General features: G+C 31.3%; 2 protein-coding genes across 15 annotated transcripts in view; both read right to left on the reverse strand.

Annotated features, from left to right (window-relative positions):
* Positions 1-26,935, reverse strand: part of LOC127702198 (nuclear receptor coactivator 5-like) — a 196,623-nt gene that overhangs the window by 8,187 nt on the left and 161,501 nt on the right. The window lies entirely within an intron of this gene.
* Positions 969-25,451, reverse strand: LOC127702201 (oxidative stress-induced growth inhibitor 2-like). Of its 5 annotated transcripts, XM_052206307.1 has the most exons (8): positions 25,390-25,447; positions 23,410-23,466; positions 11,971-12,062; positions 7,877-8,027; positions 6,586-6,722; positions 5,710-5,901; positions 5,349-5,440; positions 969-2,176 (listed from the first exon to the last, which is right to left on the reverse strand). In XM_052206307.1, exons 4-8 carry the CDS (start codon positions 7,923-7,925, stop codon positions 1,159-1,161), a joined length of 1,488 nt encoding a protein of 495 aa, XP_052062267.1. In that variant the 5' UTR covers positions 7,926-8,027; positions 11,971-12,062; positions 23,410-23,466; positions 25,390-25,447; the 3' UTR covers positions 969-1,158. The 5 variants fall into 5 exon arrangements, with proteins under 5 accessions (XP_052062267.1, XP_052062268.1, XP_052062266.1 ...); XM_052206308.1 differs by lacking the exon at positions 11,971-12,062 and having other exon boundaries at positions 25,390-25,451; XM_052206306.1 differs by lacking the exons at positions 23,410-23,466; positions 25,390-25,447 and having other exon boundaries at positions 11,971-12,157.

The following is a 26,935-nucleotide window of genomic DNA, read 5'->3' on the forward strand; positions in this document are numbered from 1 at the left end:
GTCGAGGTCAAGTGAAAACTGTCTGACAGGCATGAGGACCTTGTAAGGTACGCACATACCAAATATAGTTATCCTATTACTTATAATAAGAGAGAATTTAGCGTTACAAAAAAACCTTAACTTTTTTTTCAAGTAGTCACTGAACCATGAAAATGAGGTCAAGGACATTGGACATGTGACTGACGGAAACTTCGTAACATGAGGCATCTATATACAAAGTATTAAGCATCCAGGTCTTCCACCTTGTAAAATATAAAGCTTTTAAAAAGTTAGCTAACGCCGCCACCGCCGTATCACTATCCCTATGTCGAGCTTTCTGCTTTCTGCGACAAAAGTCGCAGGCTCGACAAAAACAAGTATCCTGGATTTCATTTAAACGTGAAGAAACATTTATTTTTTGTTCTTTTATATACCAAAAAAGGAAAAAATAAATTACCTTATTTCTGAAGGTTGACAAAACAGGTGTTCACATATTGTTTGCTTGCTTTCTGAAGGCAATTTGATCTGTTAGTAACAATGTCCATAAACCAGTGGAGTTTTATAATGGTAGTACATTTTGTAGAATGAAAGATGAAAATAATTCAATTATAAATTCTGCAAAAACCTGTTTCACTACAAAAGTTCGAATGTAAAACAATAAACTTATGTGCATAAAAATGTACTGAGGAGATAGTCTGAGAACAATTATCCCAAAACACAGCCATGGGACAGAACTACTGGTAAATCACACTTTTTATCATCTAATGTATAGTAATAAGTGTCTTTTATTTCCTCCTTTTTTTCTATAAAATGACCTTTTTTTTTAATGAATATTAGTCCCTTATCTCAAGTATAATTCATGACTAAATATACACATATATGCAGGTGTGATAAATTGCAATGTAAAATTATGAAAGTAGGAACATGTGACACAAAAATCAATACATGTATTGGTAATGCATATCTGTGAAAAAGGACCTGACAAATAATGAAACTTTCAAATTATTTAATATGATTTTTCTACCACGTTAGTCAAATTGACATGTGTATTCTTGAAAGACAATGTAGTATAAAAAATTATTGTCATTTTACAAAAGTACAAATAGCAATAAATAAAAGTAATACATGTATTTCTCCGAACAGTATTATGATGAGAACAAAAAAATGTAGATTTCTTCATTACAAACAGTCCTTCTGTTTCTTTTTGTACAGAAAATTGCTAATTCCTAAGGAACCGCCCAAACCAAATCTCACAAAATTCTCTCCTACCAATGGTCCCATTGCAAAAAGTCCAACTTCATGATTGCACTGAAAACTATACTGGTCCACATCTAATGGATTAGGTTTACATTCTATTGGATATCTTGGTACAACACCTAAGTTTTTGGCTTCATATGGGAGGAATGATAAATCAGGACGAGATCCTATTAATATCACAGCCATAGATATATCTACAGAAATTATGTCTTTGCTATCTGTTGACTCTAAAAGTGCTCCTTGGTCATCTTTTAAATCAATTAATTGATGTTTGCAGTAGGACTTATACAGGGGGTCCGATATCTTATTTTTCATCAAGGCATGAACTCGGTGGTATTCAGGGTAAATGCCTGCAGGCAGCTTCTTGAAAATAATACTGGGGTCATTTGGACCTTTCCTAAAAACATGAATCACTGAAACGTTTGATTCTAGTGCCATAAGTATGGCGTCTGCTGCACTCAGACCAGACCCTACAATCAAAATGGGGTCCAATGAAGAATATTTTCGTCTTTCCACAAGGCATTTTTCAAAATCTTGAAGTGTATGTACAGCATATGACAGATTTTCACCTGGTATATTAAGTCTATTAGAAATATCAAATGTACCCGTTGCTATGACAACATGAGGAGCCATATAACAAAATTCTTCATGTAATTTAGTTCCATGCTCCTTGTCTGTAGCCGAATCATTTTCAAAATTTTCAATGTACCCTCTAACTTCCCACAAAAATGGATGGTTGTCCTTAAAGTTCTTGCAACATGGCAACCTCTCGCCACTTTCTGAGTCTATGCAAGATTTGAAATCAAACACTTTTCGCACTGAGGTAACTGTATGATTATTATAGAAGGAATTCAACTGATTCTGTTTCACAAAGCTGGTATAGTAATTTTTAACATCTGCTACACTGGCACGGTTCCTGTACACCTCTTCATCCTCTTTTCTGTGAAAAAATTAAATCATCAAATTTAAATGCAAGTAAAAAGACACAACTTAAACCGTGCACTTTATTTCCCTTTGGCTTCATTCAACCCTTACTTAACTATATATGGTTTAACCCCACCATTTCAAAATCTTGGTACCAAATCTGATAATAATGTCTAGATGAACAAGAATGTGTCCATAGTACACGGATGCCCCACTCGCACTAACATTTTCTATGTTCAGTGGACCGTGAAATTGGGGTCAAAATTCAAATTTGGCATTAAAATTAGAAAGATCATACCATAGGGAACATGTGTACTAAGTTTCAAGTTGATTGGACTTCAACTTCATCAATAAACTGCTTCGCTGAGCGCAGCTGGATACGCCCGCAGAGGTCCAACCCTTAACAGTTGGGGCAAAAATGGACACAATATTCAAGCTTGATACAGGTCTGAATTTGGATTGTAATTAAATATTTGATATATTATAGGTTTCTGAATAAATGTAGTCAACAGAACTTGAAATTGGTTATATGAAAGATTTCTTGCTGTTGTGCAATACACTGTGCTGTTGCGCAATACTTTGTAAATCTGATGTCAGACTATAAACAAATAAAATCTTATAACTCGGAAATGTGAAATTGAAAATTTATAAAAATCAAAAGGGAGCTTACAAAAATAGATATAAACAATTTACCAAAGTTTCAATAAAAATGCTGAAAGCAATTTTGAATTATTGTCTGAAAACTGGAAAATCCCCCTTTTTGTAATGAATAAAACCCCATAAATCGGAAACGTATAGTCTGAAATTTATAAAAATCAAAAGGGAGCTCATGTCGATAGAAATAAACAATTCATCAAAGTTTCTTGCAAATTGGTGAAATTGTTCTTGAGTTTTTGTCTGAAAACTGGAAAATCCCCCCTTTTTTAATGAATAAAACCCTAAAACTCGGAAAAGGAAAATCCAAAATTTATAAAAATCGAAAGGGAGCTCACGTCAATAGATATGAACAATTTACAAAAGTTTCATGCAAATTGGTGATATATTTTTTGAGTTATTGTCCGAAAACTGGAAAATCCCTCCTTTTTTAATGAATAAAACCCCAAAACTCAGAAATGGTAAATCTGAAATTTATAAAAAAACGAAAGGGAGCTCACGTCAATAGATATAAACAATTCACCAAAGTTTCATGCATATTGGTTAAAGAGTTTTTGAATTAATGTCCGACATGTTGACGAGGACGGACGGACGGACGGTCAACGGTATACCATAATACATATAAAAACTACCTTGACCAAAAACTTCAACCTGAAGCGGGACAGATAGACGAATGAACGAACGAACGGACGAACGGACAAACAAATGGACACACAGACCGAAAAACATAATGCCCCTTAGTGGGGCATAAAAACAGCAATAAAAGTGTTGTTTCTGTGATATACTGTTATTTCCTGGTATACTCATTATTTATGTCAAATTCCTCAGCATCCAGCATATAATAAATATATGTCAATGTGTCATTGCAGAACATAAATTCCTTGTTCCATATACTTTTGGATATATGTCATTTAAATAGAACACCTTAGTATACAAAGGGTGCGGATACTTTAAATGTTTTCTATTATGAATATATTTAAATTTTTGCAACTGGATTTTAAAATATTTTCAACAATGTAAGTTCCACCCTTGTAAACATATTATATCAATCAGTGAAGATATTATTAGACCTATTTATACATTTTTGTCAATGCCTGGGAAAACACACTTGACACAAATCAATAACTTTTAATACTTTATAAGTACAAAATTCAATGATATTTTGCAACAATTAAATTAAAAAACCAATGTACTTTTGTTGCAACTACAGCTTTGCATGGTGGTCTGTTACGGTAAACTCACAGGTTAAGAAGATTAAAATTTAAATTTTATCCATGCATAGACAGATTATAAAAAAAAATTCATCCACCCACTAAAAGCATTAGGGTATATGGAAATAGTTAATCTGTGGTCTTAGGTTCAGTATTTAAAACATGGTTCAAATCTGGGCCAAGATTATTATCAATAAATCTTGGTTAACAAATAAGACCTCAAAGACTCTTGTGACAACATACCAGGTAACATTATAAATACTTTAATGAGTGGGAGAAAACAGTGTCAATAACAGATAAATATAATTCCTTATCAATGACATTTAAACTTTGGGTCACAAGGTCACAGTTCAACAATGCATGATACCCCTATATGTAGATTTCTACTAATTTCTAAAAGTTTAGTTACATACACTTTGAATATTTGAATTATTCACTCATTTCTGCCTAGTTTTCATCTCATATTTTGTCTATCACATAAATAAATCAATAAGTGTACTTTTGTTTGATTACTATAGTTCTATATTTTCTAATTGTTTGATTTTTTTCTGTGGGAGAGAGGGATGTAATGAATTGATGAGAGAATGTCTTGCATTATCAGGTTTACTCCCCCCCCCATATAAATAATTATCTGATTTAACAAGATACATGTTAATATTAAAAGGTCAACATATAAGATAATTCAAACTGAAAGTACCAATTAAACTAAATGTTATTTATCAGCTCAAACTGTACCAGTATTCAAATTTGAAACATTGAAAGACAATCATAACAATCAAACTAAACCCCTTCCCCCAAGCTTTTTCTTGCATATTTAGATAAATTCTCAGTAGATAAATTGTGTTTTAACACCTTTAGACAGAGATGGCCTTACAGTTTGGCTCACTGTTAGGCCCTTTTAAATATATAGTACATTTATACATCTTTGTCTTTCTAGAATAGTCTTATTCGTCATGGAAAAGTCACATTTTACCTCACAGAAGTACTAAGTAGACTACCAAATTATCACGAAAAGATTTAATCAGAAAATACCTTCAAGTTTAGCATTTACATGTTTCACATGTTTTACATTTGCACATGATCTACATGATAAAGATCAATCTTAACAGATATCACTTTACATTTTTCACTTTGTCATACCTGATTCATCCTTAGTTACATTTTATAACAAGACATAAACAGCAACTTCCAGTGTATTCTGCCTCAACAAAGTCTATTGAATTTTAAAGACCATATTACTAAAGACTTGCCCCTTATTTATGAATGGCGGTTCCTAATTTTGGATAAAAAGTGTAAATTTTTTATTGTTTGTTTAATACTCACATGTGATGATTCATGATCCAGTCTTTAAATGGAAGAGATGGCAGCTCCATCCAGTTGGCTAAGCTTAATGTCTGCATATTCCCATCCATTTTCTGTGAGTGAAAATTAAGTTCACTTATTTGAAGGCAAAAACGTTTTTTAACATATGAGAAGAAAATTTAAAAAACTAATGAAACAAAGTAACAAGTTAATATGTAGAAATGCAACTAAGAAAACTTTTGCCAATCAACTCCCGAGAAGAGTTCAAATAAAAAGCTTACCACAAAACAAAATCATTAAATATTCCCATTGGATTGTCAATGCCACACCATTTATTGAACATGCTGTACATTAAACACGCTGATGAAAAATTCTTTCTTACCTGCCAAGCTCCTCCAGGTTTACCCTTTCCAAGAACTATGTGATTAATACTGTGTTTGGGTTCATGTTTCCATGACAACAGGGATGGATTGTTTACACCCATGTCAGCATCAGGTCGACATAGGTTATCAAAAAGCAAAGCAACAGGGTTAGACGATCTCCCATCTAAGCCTTCAGACAGATATTCTAAGTCCTGAAAGAAGGAAAAATAAAGTATGTTAATATAGATTTGCCTAATTAAGCTGCAGATGTAGCCATTTCTTACATCAAACAGTATATCTATTAAGAAAGAATATATCTTTCATATGCTGTTACGTTTAATGGTAAGTTTAAAACAACATTAAATTAGGTAAGCTAACAAAAAAATTTAAATCATGAACTGCTTCTTCTTTCACAAAAATCTAATAAAATAATTTGTAGGTCATGAACATTTCAGTATAGATTACTGTGGATTCATATATTTTTTTCGTGGATACCAGTTTTCGTGGATTTTAAAATAAAATTGCATTTTCATGGATATTTAATATTGTGGTTTTACCAAATTCTGCATACAAGCCTACTGAAATTTGTACTTGTTGAACATTTTAATTAGTAGTTCACCTGTACCCACAAAATCCACGAAAACTGGAATCCAGCAATTAATAATGAATCCATTTAGAGCTACCAATTTCCATAGACAATTTCTTTTGTACAAAGGGTTACAGTGCTGTAGAATAAAAGTAAATGAGTGCACTGAAAAAATACCATTCTATACCATACATGGTTTCTCAGCTATGAGGTCAATATCTTAGTCAACATGTCTGAAAGTACAAACAGAAATTGAAACATTCTTACTCAAAATCAATTATTTGATGAATAAAAAAACTATCTTACATACCTCTTCAACTATTGATTTATTTTTATCCAGCTTCTCTAATTTTTTGTTCAAGTAAACATTGGAATGGGATCCTCCATTGTAATAGGGACGATTTCCTGATAAGAGGAAAGACAGACAGATCCCTGATGGTCCATTTCCTGTAAAAAGGATTATGTCTTAAAAAACCTACAAAATGTACAAAAAAATACTCATCATTAGACTTAAGAAGAAAAAGAGTTGAACCACAGTTCTTGAGCCCAACTGTAAATCTGGAAATCAATATATATATGTAATTCTTATTATCAATAATTATAAGTTGAATGAAAGTGATCAATTGACAATAAGTTGAATCTAATACATGTACTTCATTGATTACATTAAAATGTAAGTTTTAAGTAATGCAATTTTGTATTGTTCTGACAAGTCAATACAAACATTAAATATAATATTAATGTCTGAATTTATAGTATGTATGAACTTGTATATGTATAATCAAATACATGGTCATTATATTCATTTATAGTTCTTGGTTGAACTAAAAAATGATTGGAGAAAATATTGGTAAAAAGTAATATTTATGAAATGTATTCAATTTAAAATAAATATATGTAAGGATATAAAATAGTTTTCAATTAATTAGCATGGTACAACACTATCAAAAGTTTGTTAGTTCTGTGCTTACCTGATTCATAAGGAAGGAATATTTTTTTGCAACAGTAATTGTCCAAAAGTAACATATTATAAAGTAACTAATTCCACATTGTGGCACCACATACTGTGATCAAAACATTTTTTTTCTCTTTTGAATATCGACATCAGCATTAGACTAAAACATGTTTATTGAAATGTCTGCAAAATCATGCTGCAAATGATTTCAGAAAAAAATTAATTCTTATACAGCTTTTAAAAGTTCATTTCAATTGGACAATGCCACAAATTTCAGCACATCAGTTTCAAGATTGATGGTCTGGAATTGTACACTCAAACACAGATGTCCTGTGATTCATTTATAAATATATGATTTCCCTGTATTTTCATTTAATTGCATTAGAATGGAGATATCTGTATTGTATTTGATGATTTGGGGACATCAACTTCAATTGATTGTTGCAAATAGCTGTTTCTTTGCTCCATTCACACATCTCCAATAAATTCAATTTGAAACCATCAAATTATTAATTGATGCCTGCAAATCATAAACATACAATACTGTTTCTCTAAACAACACCTTTTTTTTGGTTATAAGTCACATAAATCTAATGCAACCAAAATAAATCTGGCATGGCCTAGATGATATAAATTGTCTCCTTACCAATAATGATGACATCAGTGCAGTCCTTTCTATGAGGTGTAGCAGACATACTGAGGGTGTTTTCTTTTCCTTGGAGGACTCACTTAGTCAATGGAAAGGGTTTCCTAGACAGATCAATATTTCCCACACATCTCAACTGTGTCAACACCCCCTGAAAAAGATATATTGTTTCTTTTGAATAATAACTGTTATAAAATGTATATATATACAGCTAACATAATCAAAATCTAAATTTTTATAAAAATATACAACACAATTTAATAAAAATTATTTTTCTGCTATAAAATATGCATCACACCATTTTTCTCATCACAGATCTACATGTATGTTAAAGAAAATTTTTACCATAAAAAAGAAAAAGTATAAAAGTGAGTAAGACATCAGTAGATCAAAGGTCACAGAATCTAAAACAGAAATACCAGTCTACAATTGTTCCAATGATTTAAAAATAGATCTTTCTTCAGCAATACCACAAGTAATAATCACTGATTTTAAAATGACCTACCCTTTACAAAAACCAAATTTGTGAGAAAAAAATTGAAGAACCCTTTTGATTATTAGATAAATAAAAGTGTCAATTCCTGTATCGATGTTGTCCTATAATTAACCAGGATGTCAAGAGTACATTTATATAGACTACTTATCAGGTTTCTAAGTTAACAGATAACAAAAAAGGAATTTGACTTAAATTACCCTCTAAGGTCAAATAAATTAATGAAACTTTAGTATGCAAGCTCATATACCCTATATAAATCTTATATTCTGTTTACTTTAATATATATATGCTGATTTCAGACAGCATGGACAACAATATTGTGATTAAGCTCTTTGATATAAAAAAAGAGATATGGTTTGATTGCCAATGAGACAATTACATCTACCCACCAAAGATCATAGGACAGTCTTTGATCTGGTATCATTTAGCTTTACTTTTACTAATTGTGTTTTTGTCCTCTGTAAAACAAATATTTAAAAAATTTCTAATCTGAATTTTTATTCTATGTTCTATCATGGAAGTATTATACTTCCATGGTTCTATCTATTTTCTGTAAGGGCATTGATCCATAAGGAGGGGTTGATTGCTCAAAAAACATGTTTAACACTTTTTCATGTGAAAGTGCACATTTCAAGCCAGGAATCATGGGAGTTGTTGGTTACAACATGGATCTTAGTGTTTAATGTCTGCCAAAGAATCTGATGTCTATCTTTGATCTATAGTCTTTATTCAATTTATTCACAAACCTATTGTCTAAATTTAGAGCTTGGCATATAGTATAGACTGGTGTCTTAGGTTGCAGACTGTATGTTGACCTTTTAATGTCTACCGTCTTTTTTGAGGTGTTGGGTTGTTGTCACAAGTTCTGTTATTCATTTGCAAAAATCTTACTAGAATAATATGGATTTTAGACTCTTATAAGTGCATTTGATATTTAGGAACCATAACTTTACTTTTGTTAACATCTGCAGGCATGATTAAATATCAAAATCTAAATGAAAACTTAACAACAAAATATCACCATAAATTTGCACAGTAGACATAAAGGCTCAATGAATGAAAATAACAGCTAATGGAATCATTATGGTTCAATTTAATAGTCAATAGCTCTGATATATGTTTTATATCTAAATCAATACATGATAATTTTCTATTCCTTGTATTTGTCCTTAATAGCACCAGCTGCACATGTTGTTGAGGACACATGTACATCATACATGCATACATCATGTACATACCATGGACAATCATAAGTGAACAAGGACAGCAAATATTTAAGCAACATTGAACTGTTACCCAAACAATAACATGTGAATAACAGGTCAGCTTATATTCAGCCTTGAAATATCAATTATTTACAGTTGGAATTATTAGTCATTTTTCTTCAGTCATACAAAAAAACTTGTATTGTACAATGGACATACAAAATTTAGATAAAATCCTCTGTGATGCATACATTTTTTTAAGCTGGGGATCACTAAAATTTCAATAATTGTTTATGTTCCACAATCGAGCCTCTATACAGAATTTGAATACAATATATCACCTTTTCAGTAAATACAACAGTGACATATACAAATATAACTAAACAAATCATCTAGTTGATAATATTTCCAAGGTCAAAAATGATATCTTGTCAGCATTTTAAAAGGTTGAAAGGCTGATGAGAATATCTGTGGTGACTAAAGAAAAAATTTGTAAGGGTTCCACGGAACCCAGTGTCTCGCCTACTTTTGCTGTTAATCCAAGGCTCAACAAAATGAGGAAAAAAAACAATAAAAATATCCCTTTAGATAAGTACTATCTTTTGATTGTAAGAAGCTTCTGTCAAAGTTTGGTATAAATCCAGGATAGTTTATGAATCTAATAAATGTTTTAAAAACTTTAACTGCAGACTGTATTTAATGTTAACTGGAAGAAAAACTAAGTCCATTCATAAGTAAAATACGGATAAATAGGTACAAAATTTTAACAAGATTTTCTTCTAGATACTAGCTTTTGATCATAAACAACCTTCTGTCCAAGTTTGGTACAAATACAGGATAGTTTAAGAAAGTTATTAAAATTTTAAAAACTTTAACCACAGAGTGAATGTATTGTTTCCTGGCAGAAAAAACTAAGTCCATTTATAAGTAAAATACGGAAAAAATGAAATTTTTTTTTTTAACAAATTTACTTCTGGATACTATCTTATGATCAAAAACAAGCTTCTGTCCAAGTTTGGTACAAATACAGGATAGTTTGAGAAAGTTATTAAAATTTCAAAACTTTATAAACCACAGAGTGAATATTTGTGGATGACGCTGACGGAATGTAGGATCGCTATGTCTTGCTTTTTTCGACAAAAGTCGAAGGCTCGACAAAAATGACCCTTTATATTGTGTTTTGATTTGACCTGCTGTTGACAGCAAATATAATCTTATCAAAACTTAGTATTTTTTGCCTTAAGATTACTTATGTATAAATATGTAAATTACCTCACTAAAATTAAGTAAAATCCATAAACAATTTTTACAATTGAATATCACAACCTTATTCTAAGAAATCTCAACTTTTCTTAAAAAAATATTTCAAGTTGTTTTAAAAATGCACCAGTATCTGCAACCTCATTTCCAGGAAATCTTGTAATACAATGTTCTTTTGTTTTTATATTTAAGAGTGTCTATAAATAAATATATTTTGAATTATTATTTAAGAGCAAGGACCAGTTTAATGATGATGTTAAAATACATCATTCTCATTCGGAAAGGAATATCATCATTATTATTTTTAGTTTTATCTTAAATCTTTTTATTATAAATACATTAGGGAATTAGTTATCTTTAAGTGGCTTAAAGCCAATCCTTCCTTAAATAATTCAAAGGTTGAACAGTACAACAAAAGAACAAAAGGATATTAATCATGATTTATTTAATACACCTACATAGTATTTGTTGTTTTTTTTTTTTTTAATCAAAATTAAGTGTCAATAAAAAAAAAGATACATTAAAAAACACATATTTTTCAGATTGATTGCAAATAATGCAAAAAATCATATGGCATGAGTAAATCCAACTAAAGTCCTTAAAAGTTGAAGACAATAGCTTCATTTAAACCATAAAGGAAATTGTTTCCTTATAATTTCAGCACCTGGCATTCCTTTTGAAAAATTCAATTCTGGAATGTTTGTAAATTTTTAAAATATGTTTAAATTATTTGTATAAGAATTTAGATGTATGTAACTGAGATCTGATAAATCATCAAATGGTTTTAATTCAACAATTTACGTAACTTTTACAACCTTTTCTCTACATGTCCAACTTAATGACTTACTGTATCAATCCATGCTACATGTTAACCACTTTAATTATGAAGCTGATTACATACAAATATCCATAATATGAAATATTTTGACACCCAATCATTTTCTAGAAATACACACTTAGCTTGTATACATAAGCTGACAATTGTCCTAGCTAGATTCTTTTACAAATAATTCAAACATAAATCAAAAATTTTACAAAGATTCTAGTTACCATGTTAACAATAGACTGAATGGCAATTCATTAAAAAAACAAATATTGATAAATGAACATTGTATTTTAGCCATCAATCTTACCTGGTCAGTTTAATGTTGACCACATGTGTGACTATCAAGACCACTCACTATGGAAAGTGCAAACTACCATAACAAGTCACTGACACTAAAATCTAAAGATTAATAAATCCATTTAACATTTCTCCTTTTAAAAGCACCCCGCTTTAAAAAATATGAAACAGGCCGACATGTTCTATATTATGACCCAGTCATATAACAGAACATTGATTATATATATAGATCTCCTAATTATTAACTATGACCAGGAACCAATTATATACAAAGCAATGTGGTAATAAAAACTTTTCTTAAAGTCTTTATTTAGGTTTACTTAATATTAACTAGACCACAAAATGAGCAATTCTTTAACATTACATAACAATTCTTTGTATCAACAATAATACTGATCCGACCTCATTAATCATGTTAATGTCGTGAATTTATTTTAGCTTTTGGCCTCTTTAAGTAACCTGGAATTCTATAGCAATCTGTTCAATAATTCATGTTTGTTTTAACAGCTACTTTGAGTGGGTTCAGTCACTGTAGCAGCAAAGCTTCATTTATTAACCAGAAAAAATGTGAAAATAGCAATTTATTGAATTAAAATATAGACAGAAGTGATTTTCTTTTGATACATTCATGGTTTTCGGACACAATTCTCCTGAATGAGTAACTCCAGATTATGGTATATCTACAAACATTTATATCTTATTGTGCAGATACTATTAGCAAACAGTAATGGTATTACAAAGCACAAATTATATACACCCCCCTTTTACCATACTTGGTTAAATGGGGGGAGAAAATACCAATACAAATAATCAATAAAGAGCTGCGCCATGAGCGCATGATACGCCCGTTGCTTTTTAAACGAATAAAGTTCCATAACTCCTCAATATCATATCAAAAATTTATAAATTAATGGGGAATGTGTCCATGAGACACAGATGATGCCCCCCGCTTGCATATCATATAAAGTTTTAAAGGGACATAACTGAAGAAGGGTAAAAGTGACACTACCCAAATTAGTACTTGATCTGAGTTTTGTGGTAATTAGAATTGTGTATAAGTTTCATAACAATTGGTTGAGGCAAACTTAAGTTAGAGAACAGAAACGAAAAAAAATTCAGCAATTTTTTCATTTGTAAAGGGGCATAACTCTAGAACTTTTAAAGTGACGCCACCAAAATTCAAACTTTATCTGTGTTTTGTGGTTATAAGCATTTTGTACAAGTTTTATAACATTTGGTTGAGGCAAACTAAAGTTATAGAAAGGAAACAAAATATTCAGCAATTTTTCCATTTGTAAAGGGTATAACTCTAAAACGGTTAAAGTGACACCCCCCCCAAAATTCAAACTTGATCTGTGTTTTGTGGTAATAAACATTTTGTATAAGTTTCATAACATTTGGTTGAGGCAAACTAAAGTTAGAGAACGGAAACCAACTTTGGGACGTACGGACAAGGGTAAAACTTAATGCCCCCTCCGCTACAGCGGGGGCATAAAAAAGATGAACAGACTAACAACAATCCTCAACAAAGAAGAAAACTGAAGATTGAGCAACATCATATGAATCCAACAAAACAACTGGGAGTGCAGAATTCTCAACACAAATTTTATACAGCAACCTGGTAAATAGGAAATATTGAGATACCATCTTGTTTCTAGAAATTATCCCTTCACATCCATAACACTTTCTATAAGAAAATTATTTCAGATAGCATCATATTATATACCATGATGATAATATGGTGGAGAACACTGGAGTGAAATAATGTACTCTGGAAGGGTAAGCAGTTCATGCTCCACTAGTGGTACCCATTGTGTTGCTCATGGCAATACAAATATGGGGATACATTGTAAATTCTAAATTTTACATGAAAGAAAGAAACCTTTTAATATTATTTTCTGATCAACATACCTATGAAATTTTTTTAAAATTTAAAGTTTAGGCATATGGCAAAATTTGGGGTAATTTGCTAATTTGCATAGCGTCCATTTTGCCTTACAATAGGATTATATAAGCCCTTTTAATAATAAAATGCTCCGCAGGGCGCAGCTTGATACGACCGCAGAGGTCGAACCCTGAACAGTTGGGGGAAGTATGGACACAACATTCAAGCTTGATACAGCTTTGGATTTGGATTGTGATTAAATATTTGACACAGCATAGGTTTCTAACACAGATTGAATGTGGTCTAAGAACTTAAAAATTTTAAATTGGACATTCACCTATTATGGTCCAATATCCAAAATCTAAATACATGGTTAGATTCAGCATATCAAAGAACCCCAAGAATTCAATTTTTGATGAAATCAAACAAAGTTTAATTTTGGACCCTTTTGACCTCAATGTGGACAAAGTTGATAACGGGGCCCAAAAATCAAAAATCTAAATACATGGTTAGATTCAGCATATCAAAGAACCCCATATATTCAATTTTTGTTGAAATCAAACAAAGTTTAATTTTGGACCCGGATTTGGACCAACTTGAAAACTGGGCCCATAATCAAAAATCTAAATACATGTTTAGATTCAGCATATCAAAGAACCCTAAGAATTCAATTTTTGTTAAAATCAAACTAAGTTTAATTTTGGACCCTTTGGACCTTAATGTAGACCAATTTGAAAACGGAACCAAAAATTAAGAATCTAAATACACGGTTAGATTCGGCATATCAAAGAACCCCAATAATTCAATTTTTGATGAAATCAAACAAAGTTTAATTTTGGACCCTTTTGACCTCAATGTGGACAAAGTTGATAACGGGGCCCAAAAATCAAAAATCTAAATACATAGTTAGATTCAGCATATCAAAGAACCCCATATATTCAATTTTTGTTGAAATCAAACAAAGTTTAATTTTGGACCCCGATTTGGACCAACTTGAAAACTGGGCCCATAATCAAAAATCTAAATACATGTTTAGATTCAGCATATCAAAGAACCCTAAGAATTCAATTTTTGTTAAAATCAAACTAAGTTTAATTTTGGACCCTTTGGACCTTAATGTAGACCAATTTGAAAACGGAACCAAAATTTAAGAATCTAAATACACAGTTAGATTCGGCATATCAAAGAACCCCAATAATTCAATTTTTGATGAAATCAAACAAAGTTTAATTTTGGACCCTTTGGACCTCAATGTGGACCAATTTAAAAACGGGGCCCAAAATCCAAAAACTAAATACACGGTTAGATTCAGCATATTAAAGAACCCCATGAAATCAAGAATAAAACCCCATTGAAATTGGTCAAGAAATAAGCAATTTATAGGAAGTATCTTCTTTTGCACAATCCTGTGCTATTAAATATTTCTTGCTATTGCGCAATACTATCAATTGACAATTTCTTGCTATTGCGCAATATTGTGCTATTGGATATTTCTTGCTATTGCGCAATACTGTGCAATTGAAGATTTCTTGCTATTGCGCAATACTGTGCAATTGAAGATTTCTTGCTATTGTGCAATACTGTGCAATTGAAAATTTCTTGCTATTGCACAATACTTATTATATAATAATTTACACATCCTGTTTAGTGTGTATCTCCTACCATATCATTATTATTTGATTTTAAATATAAATCAGAAATAACCAACTTAAAATGGAAAATTTTAAAAGAAACAAAAAAGGAAAAAAAGAAAAAAAATGAAAAAAAAATAAATCCCCCCCCAAAATTTTTTGAACCCCCATTATGATTCATCACCCCCAAACTCAATCCCAGCCTTCCCTTTGTGGTCTGGTACCTTGCAGTACAATTTCAGAGAGATCCATACACTTGAACACAAGTTATTGTCTGGAAACTAGAAAAAAATGTGTTTTTTGGCCCCTTTTTGGCCCCAAATTCCTAAACGTTTAGGGCAATTACCCCCAAACTCAAACCTAGCTTTCCCTTTGTGATATGGAACCTTGTAGTACAATTTCAGAAAGATCCATACACTTACACACAAGTTATTGTCATGAAACTAGAAAAATGCTTGTTTTTTGCCCCTTTTTTGGCCCCTAATTCCTAAAATTTGGAGGCAATTACCCCCAAAATCAATCCCAGCATTCCTTTAGTGATATGGAACCTTGTGGTACAATGTCAGAGAGATCCATACACTAACACACAAGTTATGTCTGGAAGTTACAAAAATGCTTATTTTTGGCCCCTTTTTGGCCCCTAATTCCTTTACTGTTATTACCATAACCCCCAAAATCAATCCCAACCTTCCTTTTGTGGTATTGAACCTTGTGGTAAAATTTCATAAAGATCCATTAACTTTAACTAAAGTTAGAGTGCGAAAACCAATGTGTCTTCGGACGACGCCGGACGACGACGACGACGACGACAACGACGACGACGCCGGACGACGACGACGCCAACGTCATACCAATATACGACCACAAAAATTTTTTTGCGGTCGTATAAAAATGCCAATATGCAAATACCTATGTCGAATGAACAATTTGTTCGCATATAGGTGAATTGTTCATGTTTTTAGGCTTCTGTCCGTGTACAAATGGACATTGTCTACTCTGAAATCTTTCGGCCTTTTTAGTTTAAAAATCGGAAGCATAACCATTGTGTAACTGCTATATAAGATCAAATAAAATGACGTAAAATCGTAAAATAGCAAGATTCAAAACAGAAATACACATGCAAGAAGATATTGTTCATGATTTGTTCGCATATAGGGAAACACCTTGTAGGTTGAATTTTAAAGTTAAATAACTTTTAACTTACCTGCTTTCTTAAGTTTTCGGCCAAATTCTTTTAAAAACTTGATGATTTCAACCTTCCCATTTCGTAAAAAGTCAAATTTTAAGCATTTTCCCTTAGAATTACACAGCATTTTTGTAAATATCCGCCAAAGGAAGTTTTTAAAGATACATTAGTTTTAGATACATGACGGAAAAGGACTGGATTATCTGCAAATCTATAATAAATTATATTTTCAATCTTAAGCTAAGGGAAGTAATTTGATCAAAAGGGACAAAGTCACGTGGTGCAAATGATTTAAATAAAGTACCTTTGATTTTGCCATATGGATTGATTGATTGATTGGTGTTTAACACCACTTTCAGCACTATTGTGCTTTTTTGTGGAAGTCAGTTTTTATTGGTGGAGGAAGCCAGATTGCCGGGAGGGAACCATCGACTAGAAAAACTAGTCAATCAAGATTGGAGTTGAGCACACTTGCCACATGAGGGATTGGAACTCACAACCTCAGTGTTGACAGGCTAGTGATACAGTAGTTCGACTACCACTAGGCCACCAAGGCCCCTTAGGTTTAAGACGAGTATAAATTAAAGAAAGCAAGTTTGGTTCAGTTAGCTCCATGATAAAGAGAAATGAAACTGTTACTTTTTTACAGAAGGACTATCCACCAATTTACATGTCAAGGCTCTATAAATTAACCCCATAGATTCATAGAGAAATATGAATAACTAAGGAACATCTGACACTTACTGATGGTTACAGGTCACACTGGTCCTTTTTGAGGCCAGGTGAACTAAAAAGCAGGAAAACTTTAAGTGATATTACTGATAACCAATAACCACTACCCCTGATAACCCCATTTATATTGTCAAGTCCTGATTACCATCTATTGTCTTTTTTTACTGTAAAAAGTAATCTTTTTGAAGTACAGATGACTATTGATTTTCTTCACTAAAGATAATGTCAATTTAACTTGTATTTGACACATTCAATTAACACCTTCTAAATAAGAATGTCTGTTTTAAGATGAAACTGACAATGAATGACTTTTAATGGGGAACTATTTTATTCCATTGAACAAATTTCAAAATTTTAACAGAAACAAAGTTACAAATTTTTTTCAATCACCATATAAAAGAAGACGTTATCGGCTCTGAAACTTTTAGTCTGAGTTTATAAGATGACCCATATGGATAATTGTCTCATTGCAAGTCATTGGCAATCATATCAGATCTCATTATACAAGTTATCTTAGTTAAGAATGTTGAGTTGAAATGGACCAATTCTTTTTCAATCAGGAACCATATCCCATCAAACATATCATATCATGTAACAAAAGGTCAAGAAGGAATGCTGCTACGATGCTATTCAAAATGTGCTATCAGTTTTTCCCCATGTTATATGATTCCTAACTACTTTTGCTTTCCCAAAACGATTTTTTTTTAAATGGCTTTCAAATTCAACCTAAATCTGATATGTCAATAATTTTAAAGAACTTTATTAAGAATTTTAATTAGAAACACGAATAGAATGGTGCCTATCACTTGTACATTCTAAAATTGGATGGCTATTTAATTTTTGACAAAGGTGATTGTTTTGCTTTTGAAACTGTTATCTCAGATCTTATGAAAAATATGAGATGTCAAATGATTATCAATGAGACAACTCCCCATTAAAGACTGAAGGACAAAGATGTAAACAATTAAATGATAATTAAAATCAGATATTAAAAACTTTTTCATTTTCTGGTGATATTGACATAACTTAATACAGTGGGTTATATTTTAGAAGTTTCTCGTAAATAGGGCAAAAATTCCAAGTCATATTAACATTAGGAAACATGATCTGACTATATATAAAAAGAACTTAAATAATTAAGAAGTTTTGCTCTCATTATTCTAAATAGTTCAAGGTGTTTGGAAATTCGATGCCTATAATTCCAAATCATTAAAGGTATTTATGACCATATAAAATAACTGAGATGGAAAGCAATTAAATTGTATATGTATAGATGCACTTTAATGATCAAAATCTAATTATGTTTACTTATTTAAGTATTTAGTAAAAAAATAATATAACATAATACTTTCGTCATATTTTTCAACCCACGTTTCCTCACAATAAAACCATAAAAGTACATTTCCTTACAAAATTATTTGTTCTATAATGACTTTTTAATACATGTATCACAATTATTATTATTAAACAAACCTATATTTTTTCTGACAAGAATTATGTAATTTTTAAAAATCCTATTGAAAAAATCAGGAGACCCATGATCATGATGATCAATTTCAATCACATAGCAACCTAATTGCAAACATTATTACTCCAAAAATGTTGTACGGTAACCTGTAATGCTTTGTTTTGGAAACTTGCGTTATGTTGTTGTCTTAATGGTGTTTAATTCTGAAGAAAACATTCATCATTTTAAAACGTGTAAAATCTCTGTAAAGTATGACAGTATATTGATAACAAGGCAGTTTTCAGAACTTTTGTATTATGTAAAGATCGATAAAACAAAGAACATTTTAAAAATCTTAAATCGTTAAAAACTTTTAAAATGAACTACTTCCATTTATGAGTTTCAGTAACGAAGAGGAAAGCGATACTGAATAACCCACCGCTACGTCATTATTTTAAAGTACAGTATTTAACCTATCCTAAGTCCATGGTAATTTTCAATTAATTCAAACAAAAGTTAAGTATTCTAGCATATAGTTTTTACCAAACAACTTATCATATAACTTTAGAAAAAATTATGAAATCAGAAAAATTTAGACCCTATATAAAATTCAACTGAAATGTTTTATAACATACTATTTTTTTTTTTCCCATTGATAAATTAAGAAATAATTTAGAAACTAAAGTTATAACTTCCTCAGGCACACTTTACCGTAGTTGGTTTGGGCTAAATGTTTTAGGTCCCTTGTGGTCATGTAGCTCCTCAAGTAATTGTACATCTTTGGCTTTCAAAAATTTTTGGTTTTAACATTACTGATGACAGATTTAGGTAAATCCAGAAAGCACTTCAGATGCACCATGTTTATATAGCATTATTCATGTATTTAATTCATCTACTTGGTACTGATGCCTTATTTGAATTAATTGGCTGGAAAAAATGTTTTTCCTGAAACTGCTGTACATACATGTAATAAAGTGGAAAAGAAAATGTTTACCTTCTTTAACCTTTCCAACAAAAAAAAAAAGGCGCAAGTGGTACAGAATTGCCATCTAGACACATTTACATCAACAAAGTATCTAGTTTTTTCAATATATTTAGTCTGTACACTTAAAATAATATTATACAGAAAAATAATATAACTTTACAATATTAAATAAATATATTTTTCAAAAGCAAGCATAAACATGATTAAACTAACCTGTTTCATGAAAAAATCTGTAGAAATTAAACAAGGAATATACATGTACATATATGTACTTTCTCAAAAGGAATAGTAGAAATATTTGAATGACAGTGCAAAACCCCTTTCACATCATGCTAGATTCTGGTAAGATATATATTAAGAAGTATCTCTGATAGAATGACTCAGCAATTTATAAAACATAATTTGCTGAATCATGGTAAAATTTTGTATCAGAACAGAATATTATTAATGCAGTGGGAATACACCTTTGAACATCTTGACATATTTCTCATGAGTTCAATAAAAATCCAAATTAATTATTTATCTACAATTTCTACTTTCATAAACATTTCATAGGAGTCTTTTCAATGTCAACATCTGTTAAGTCATCATAACTAAGTTAAACTAACAATACCAACTGGCTGAAGATGAATCTACCGAACTGAACAGCTCATCCACAAAAAGTTCAGGAATATATTTTTTGGCCAAATTGAAATCTCATTTTTCAAAAGCTACAAATGTTCAAAAACAAAATTTCTACACAGGTTAAAAGGTTCACGACAAAAATATCAATCACTATGCTACTCTTCACCCATATCAACTGCTTTAATAGACATTTTATTGTAGATTCCAAGGATGGATCAACACCTCTTACATGACACATGCCAGACCAACTTGTTAACTCCAATAAGCTATAAAAAATTCTCTTGTATTACATGTACCGGTAGTACCAAAATATTTTAAGCAAAGACAAATACATGCCAACTAACAATTATTTTCTAATTAGATGTTATTTGAAGTGTTAAACTCATAAAGGATTATTTTACAATGAAAAACAGGCATTTAGTGAAAAAAAAAATTCTCGAAATTCTTTGAAATGTCATTGACTCAACAATGGACCAATCAAAACAACAAGTTGCATGTGTTTTTGTGGTTAGCATACCTAAACAGGAAGTGAGAGACAGATCTGAAAAGCACACACATGTATTTCAACTCATCACTGTCAAATTGCTGACCAAATATGACATCATTCTGTTCAGTACATCCTAAGAAAAGTGTGATAAAACTTTATGTTTTCATATTGATAAATTCAAAATATCAGAAAAGAAAAAGCTATGAACAGCACACACACACACTTCATCAATTTCAAGCTGCTACCCAAATATGATATCAGTTTGTACAGTAGTTCCTGAGATATTTGTTAGACCAAAGGACATACAAATTGATTTTGTTATCTAAATGAAGCGTAATCAACACTCAGTATGTTCAACATTTAAGTAAACAGTAATTATTCATAATTTTAAATAACTGAGATTAAACTCTGTAGTTTTGTAAAAAGTGTGGGATTTCAATTTTGATCACAACACACAGCTTGTACTGAGTATATTCAATTATCTTACCTCCTATACATTTCTAGGAATATGATTGGTTAAAAGCAATTGCATGGAGACTGTGTATATATATTCCACATTGGGTTAGTTGTAGGGTTTATACACGGTTATTAGTTGTTTTACGTCCCTTTATAAAAACAACACTGTGTTTAGGAAAAATCTTAAAAGATTTCAACAGACGAAGAAATTGATGATGAACAATTGAAATTAATTCATAAAACACATTTAAAGCTAACAAGTTGTTATTGTTGGCATTTGTTTTTGTACAGACCAACAGAAGTAGGTTCTTAATACTAACGGTATATTAGTCTAAAATAGTCGGTAAGATAAAGCTTGAATCCCCATATGGAATTTACTGACCCCATATATATCGTATTAGGTCACTAGCACACTATGTAACTAAATTTACCTCCACAAGTATAGTTGGATTCTGATAAAAGACTATCATAATATCTTATTGTTTGTTTTAAATAAAAATGACATCTTCTTAAATTTTTACATAAAATCAAACAGAGTAAAAGTAATAAATTTTGATAACAAAGGAACAATGTATTTTCAAGTGTACTTATTCAAATTGAATATTGTAACTCTAGCACCTAAAACAAATGGGGCAATTTCCCTTCCAGACATGTTACAGATATATTATCTTGGGCGAGAACCCGTGGGAAATCATCTGAAACTGGCAGTGCTGCACTAAACTTTAAACAATGGATCATTTTCAAGGGTGTAAAAATCTTCATGTTGTTTAAAACAAACGTTATCACTTTTAATCTTTGTGGCATTAAATTTAAAATAACATAGCAGTGTACATAAACACATATTACCCATAATACACTAGTTTCTGAAAATTGAATTTATACTGTAAATTCATAAATTATTGCGAGGTTTGTTTTAATGCAAATAACACGACTTGGTGAGTATCGCAATAATAATAAATTGCTTCGCTGAGCTCAGCTGGATATGACCGCAGAGGTCCAACCCTGAACAGTTGGGGCAAAAAAGGACACAATATTCGCGCTTGATACAGGTCTGAATTTGGATTGTAATTAAATATTTGACACATAATAGGTTTCTGACACAAAATAACTGTAGTCAAAGAACTTAGAATTGGTTATATGATTTGAATTTATATTCAATTTTTTGCTTTTGTGCAATACACTTTGCTGTTTCGAATTGACCCCCCCTCCCCCCACACCCAAAATTAAAAAATTTACCCCCTTTTTTTTTTTGCTTTTGTGCAATACACTATGCTGTTGTGTATTGACACACACATCCCCCCCCCCCCCCCCCCAACACTTTTTTTTTGCAAAAAAAAATAATATTTGAAGAATTTTTCTTTTTAATTTCTGAAATATGAAATGAAAAAAAAATAAACCCCCCAAAGCAAATCCTAACCATCCCTTTGTGGTATGGAAACTTGTGGTATAATTTCAGAGAGATCCATACACCGTTCCAAAAGTTATTGTCTGGAAAGTAGAAAAATGTTTATTTGGACCCCTTTTTGGTCCCTAATTCCTAAACTGTTAGGACCATAACCCCCAAAATCAATCCCAGCCTTCCTTTTGTGGTTATAAACCTTGTGTTTAAATTTCATAGATTTCTATTTAATTATACTTAAGTTATTGTCCGGAAACCAACTGTCTTCGGACGATGCTGACAACGAGGTGATACCAATATACAACCGCAAATTTTTTGCGGTTGTATAAAAACCTGTATTCTGATATTTGATACATATATCTGTATGCAGATTTTCCTAAATTGCAATAATTAATCTCAATCTCAATTCTTCAAAAATCGCAATAATAAATGCCCAGAATAATTTCTGAATTTACAATATCTAGTATTGATTGTTTCATAATATAATCCATGTAAGATAAATTCATGCATAGTCTTGTATTGTTAAACTTGCATAATTTTGATGTTATTTATTTACATTTTGATAGCATACATTTGTAATAACTCACAGACACCTTTTTCAGTCTACCAAGACTTACCTGGTTAATCTAGCTAGTTTCCATCTTGTGAGCTGCAATTATGGAATATTCTAACATCTGAAAACAAAATTCTCATAAGTTAAAATCTTGGTTATTGAACCATTTGCTGAGGTGTAAAATCTGGGACTGATTCATGTTGAAATGCATGCTAAGTCCTGCAAAATTGAAAACTGTTTATATCATCTTCATTTTCGATAAAGTTACAAAACAATCTTATTTTAACGTAGGTCATTTGACCCTTTCATGGAATTTGTCATATTTCAACAACTATCAATGAGTTGTAAATATTTTGCAAGGGGGGTAACTCAGCATTTCTTAATACAACTAAATGTGAGGTAATGAATAAGAAAAATATTTTTTTATGATAGGACCACATTATCACATGGCATACATAAAACATTTACTGACAACAAAAGTGTCTTGTTTTGTACAGGTTCATTATATCTTTCATTCAACCTTATATAGTTAAGCATTTGACACTGTGGAACACAATATTGAATATGTGTGAGAGAAAACTTTATAAATGGTTAGAAATGTTACTAACACAGAGGAAAATGTAAGTAGTAGTTGATGGAGATAGATCAGAAGAAGCTAGTCTATTGTGGTCTGTGGAGAACCACAAGGAACTATACTTCCTTGGTCACATCATTATTAAACTGCAACTGTACCAGGTGCAGTTAAATCAACTGTATACTGATAATTGTCTGATACATGTATACAGGAACATCAAATCACAACATGAACACACAATATTATGAGACCTACATGAACTAGAGAAATTGGCCATAGACTGGGACAATGCAAAGAAAGTTTTAGTCACAGTTTCAAAAGAATGCGTCCTAAACACTTGGCTTTGCAAGAAATTTGAACTCAAACATAACCTACAATTCTGTATCAAAGACTGAAAGAAAACAAATAATATATTGTTAATAAAGTTCTACGAAGTAATATGGGGCAATGGCATGCTATCCATATACCACAGACAATATATAAACCAACTTGAAAGCTTCCAAATCAGAGATATGAGATTTATCACAGGAGATTAAACATCAACAGAAGAGGGGTTATTCCATCAATGCTAGCCCTTAAAATTAGATAACCTGCTGTCCAGAAAAAGAGACAGCAGCTGGTATTTCTGTACAAGGTGGTTTACGGTTTGGTGAGAGCTATAACTCCTGTTAAAAATTTACGTAAAAGGTTCATAAAACCTAGACATTAAAGTGTCAACAAAGGTGGAAAATCAAATGGACTTGATTCAACTCCATATACATGGAAGACCGAGTTCAATTCATTCTTTGTAAAGACTGTGATTCATTCAAACCAACTGGAAGAGGAATTAAGTTGGCCAATTAAGTCGGTCATGAGCTTTAAATCAGATCTCCAACAGTGTACACAGGTGCTCTCTCTATGGTTTAGTATAAAACATGAAAAGATTGATAACTTTATGTATAGATTATGAAAGACATGTTGGATGTTTGTCCATATATGCATTTGTATGTTTGTTTACAGTCTATTTATGTGCCTTAACCTGGTTTCAGTTGAACCCTTCAAAATACTACAATAACAGAGACTGATGGGGACTAGGCAGCCCCCTCCTTATGGAGATACATGTATGGAAATGCATATACTTTTAATATGCCCCCCCTTTTTTTTCAAAATCCTGGAACCGCATCTGAATACGGAGATAATTTCCATTGCTCGATATAACTTATACGTGTATAGCCCAATCGGGCTATATTAGTTCATACAGCCAGTTAACATAACCTGATCATATCAGTTGCTGATGTAGTTCACTAGTTGTCTAAGGGACGTAAATAAGTAAGACTAAGAGTAAGAGAGGATATACATGAAGTGAATGTTTTGTCTGTAAAATTGTGCTGTGTCATTTATCTACTTCCTTAAGATGGACGTGACGTATCTTAGTAGAAGTTTTCTACTTGAACGCACACTGATCCACACTGAGTTTCATTCAAGTCTTACCGTAAGTCAATGCACAACACATGGTTCATTTATGAGAACATGACACAGTAGCACACTTCAGTCGCATGCCGGTTAAACAAAGAATCTGATTGGATAAAGAGAAATGAATAATTTACTGCTCCCAAACTACAAGACGGGGAAGCAGTTAGTTTCGCGGACTTTTTTTGAAGAAGCTATGAATCAGCTATAAAACAACATATTGTGAGAATGACAAAAACCCCAACAAACAAACGAACAAACCCCCCCCCAAAAAACCAAACAAAATCAGACCCTATACAAAATATAAAACAACATTTTTTTTAAATACAAAACATACAAAAAATATCATAGCAGAGACATATATTTATATACTGTATACATCTCTGTCATTCTCTGATAATAGTATCAAAAATCTAGGACAAATAGTAATATATTAGTGTAATAGTCCCAGCAAAAAGATTTTAATATTTATTTTGTTTTCTATATTAATCCTTCACTTTTTAAGAAAATATTGTCACAGAAAAATTAAACATGAATCAAAAAGTAGCTTGGTGTTTTTTTCTGAAATCATATCACCTTCAAAAAATTTTAACAATCTATTTGAAAATATTGTATACAAATTAAAACCCATTTCAAAATACAAATAAAATTGAGAATGGAAACATGGAATGCATCAAAGAGACAACAACCCAACCAAAGAGCAGAAAACAGCCCAAGGCCACCAATGGGTCTTCAACACAGCGAGAAAATCCGAATGCTTCAGCTGGCCCCTAAACAATAATGTATACTAATTCAGTGAAAATGGACGCCACACTAAACTCTGAAACATATAAATGAACCAAAATTTAAAAAAAACATACAAGACTAACAAAGGCCAGAGGTTCCTGACTTGGGATAGGTGCAAAAATGTGACGGGGTTAGACATGTTTTGTGAGATCTCAACCCTCTCTTGTATCAAGCCAGCATGATTTTTAATATTGTTGTAAACTTTACATGAAAGATTTGTGTTCTATTATAAATGATTCCCATGTCTCAATATATAAGATTTGGATTGAAAAGCATCTCCAAACGAGGTGCTAAAGGGACAAAAGACAAAATGTATCAACAAATTCCTTTCCCGCAAATAGTGTTCTATTATAAATGATTCCCATGTCCCAATATATAAGATTTGGATTGAAAAGCATCTCCAAACCTCGTTACTTCGATTAAATATCAAAATACTGGAAGCGCCACATTAACTAACAACAGACCTATGATCCTTATGAATACTTAATTAAATATCTACCCTCCTCCCTACCCTTAAAACAAATTAATTATGTTCTTTAATTCTTTTAAAAATAGCATTATGTTATACTTCCCTTCCTTTCATTATTACCATATGGTTATATGCTTCAAAAATAACTTTCAAAGACTAATATTTGGAATGTGCATTATGGGTTGGGAATATCACTGAATTAAAACCTTGGACCCCAGAAATAAAAGTGTTTCCGTTATATATTAAATTAACCTTTAAATACATATTAGCTTTAAATCACATTAACAAATTTCAACTACAACTTTAAATCAT

The sequence above is a fragment of the Mytilus californianus genome, unplaced genomic scaffold (assembly GCF_021869535.1).
Source record: "Mytilus californianus isolate M0D057914Y unplaced genomic scaffold, xbMytCali1.0.p SCAF_5, whole genome shotgun sequence".
NCBI lineage: Eukaryota > Metazoa > Mollusca > Bivalvia > Mytilida > Mytilidae > Mytilus > Mytilus californianus.

Coding starts and splice junctions, on each gene's coding strand:
- LOC127702201 (XM_052206308.1), bottom strand. CDS start 7,925: ATGTCTGCTACACCTCATAGAAAGGACTGCACTGATGTCATCATTATT. Junction 6,723..7,876: donor CACTGATGTCATCATTATTG/GTAAGGAGACAA, acceptor TCCTTTTTACAG/GAAATGGACCATCAGGGATC. Junction 5,902..6,585: donor ATAAATCAATAGTTGAAGAG/GTATGTAAGATA, acceptor TCCTTCTTTCAG/GACTTAGAATATCTGTCTGA.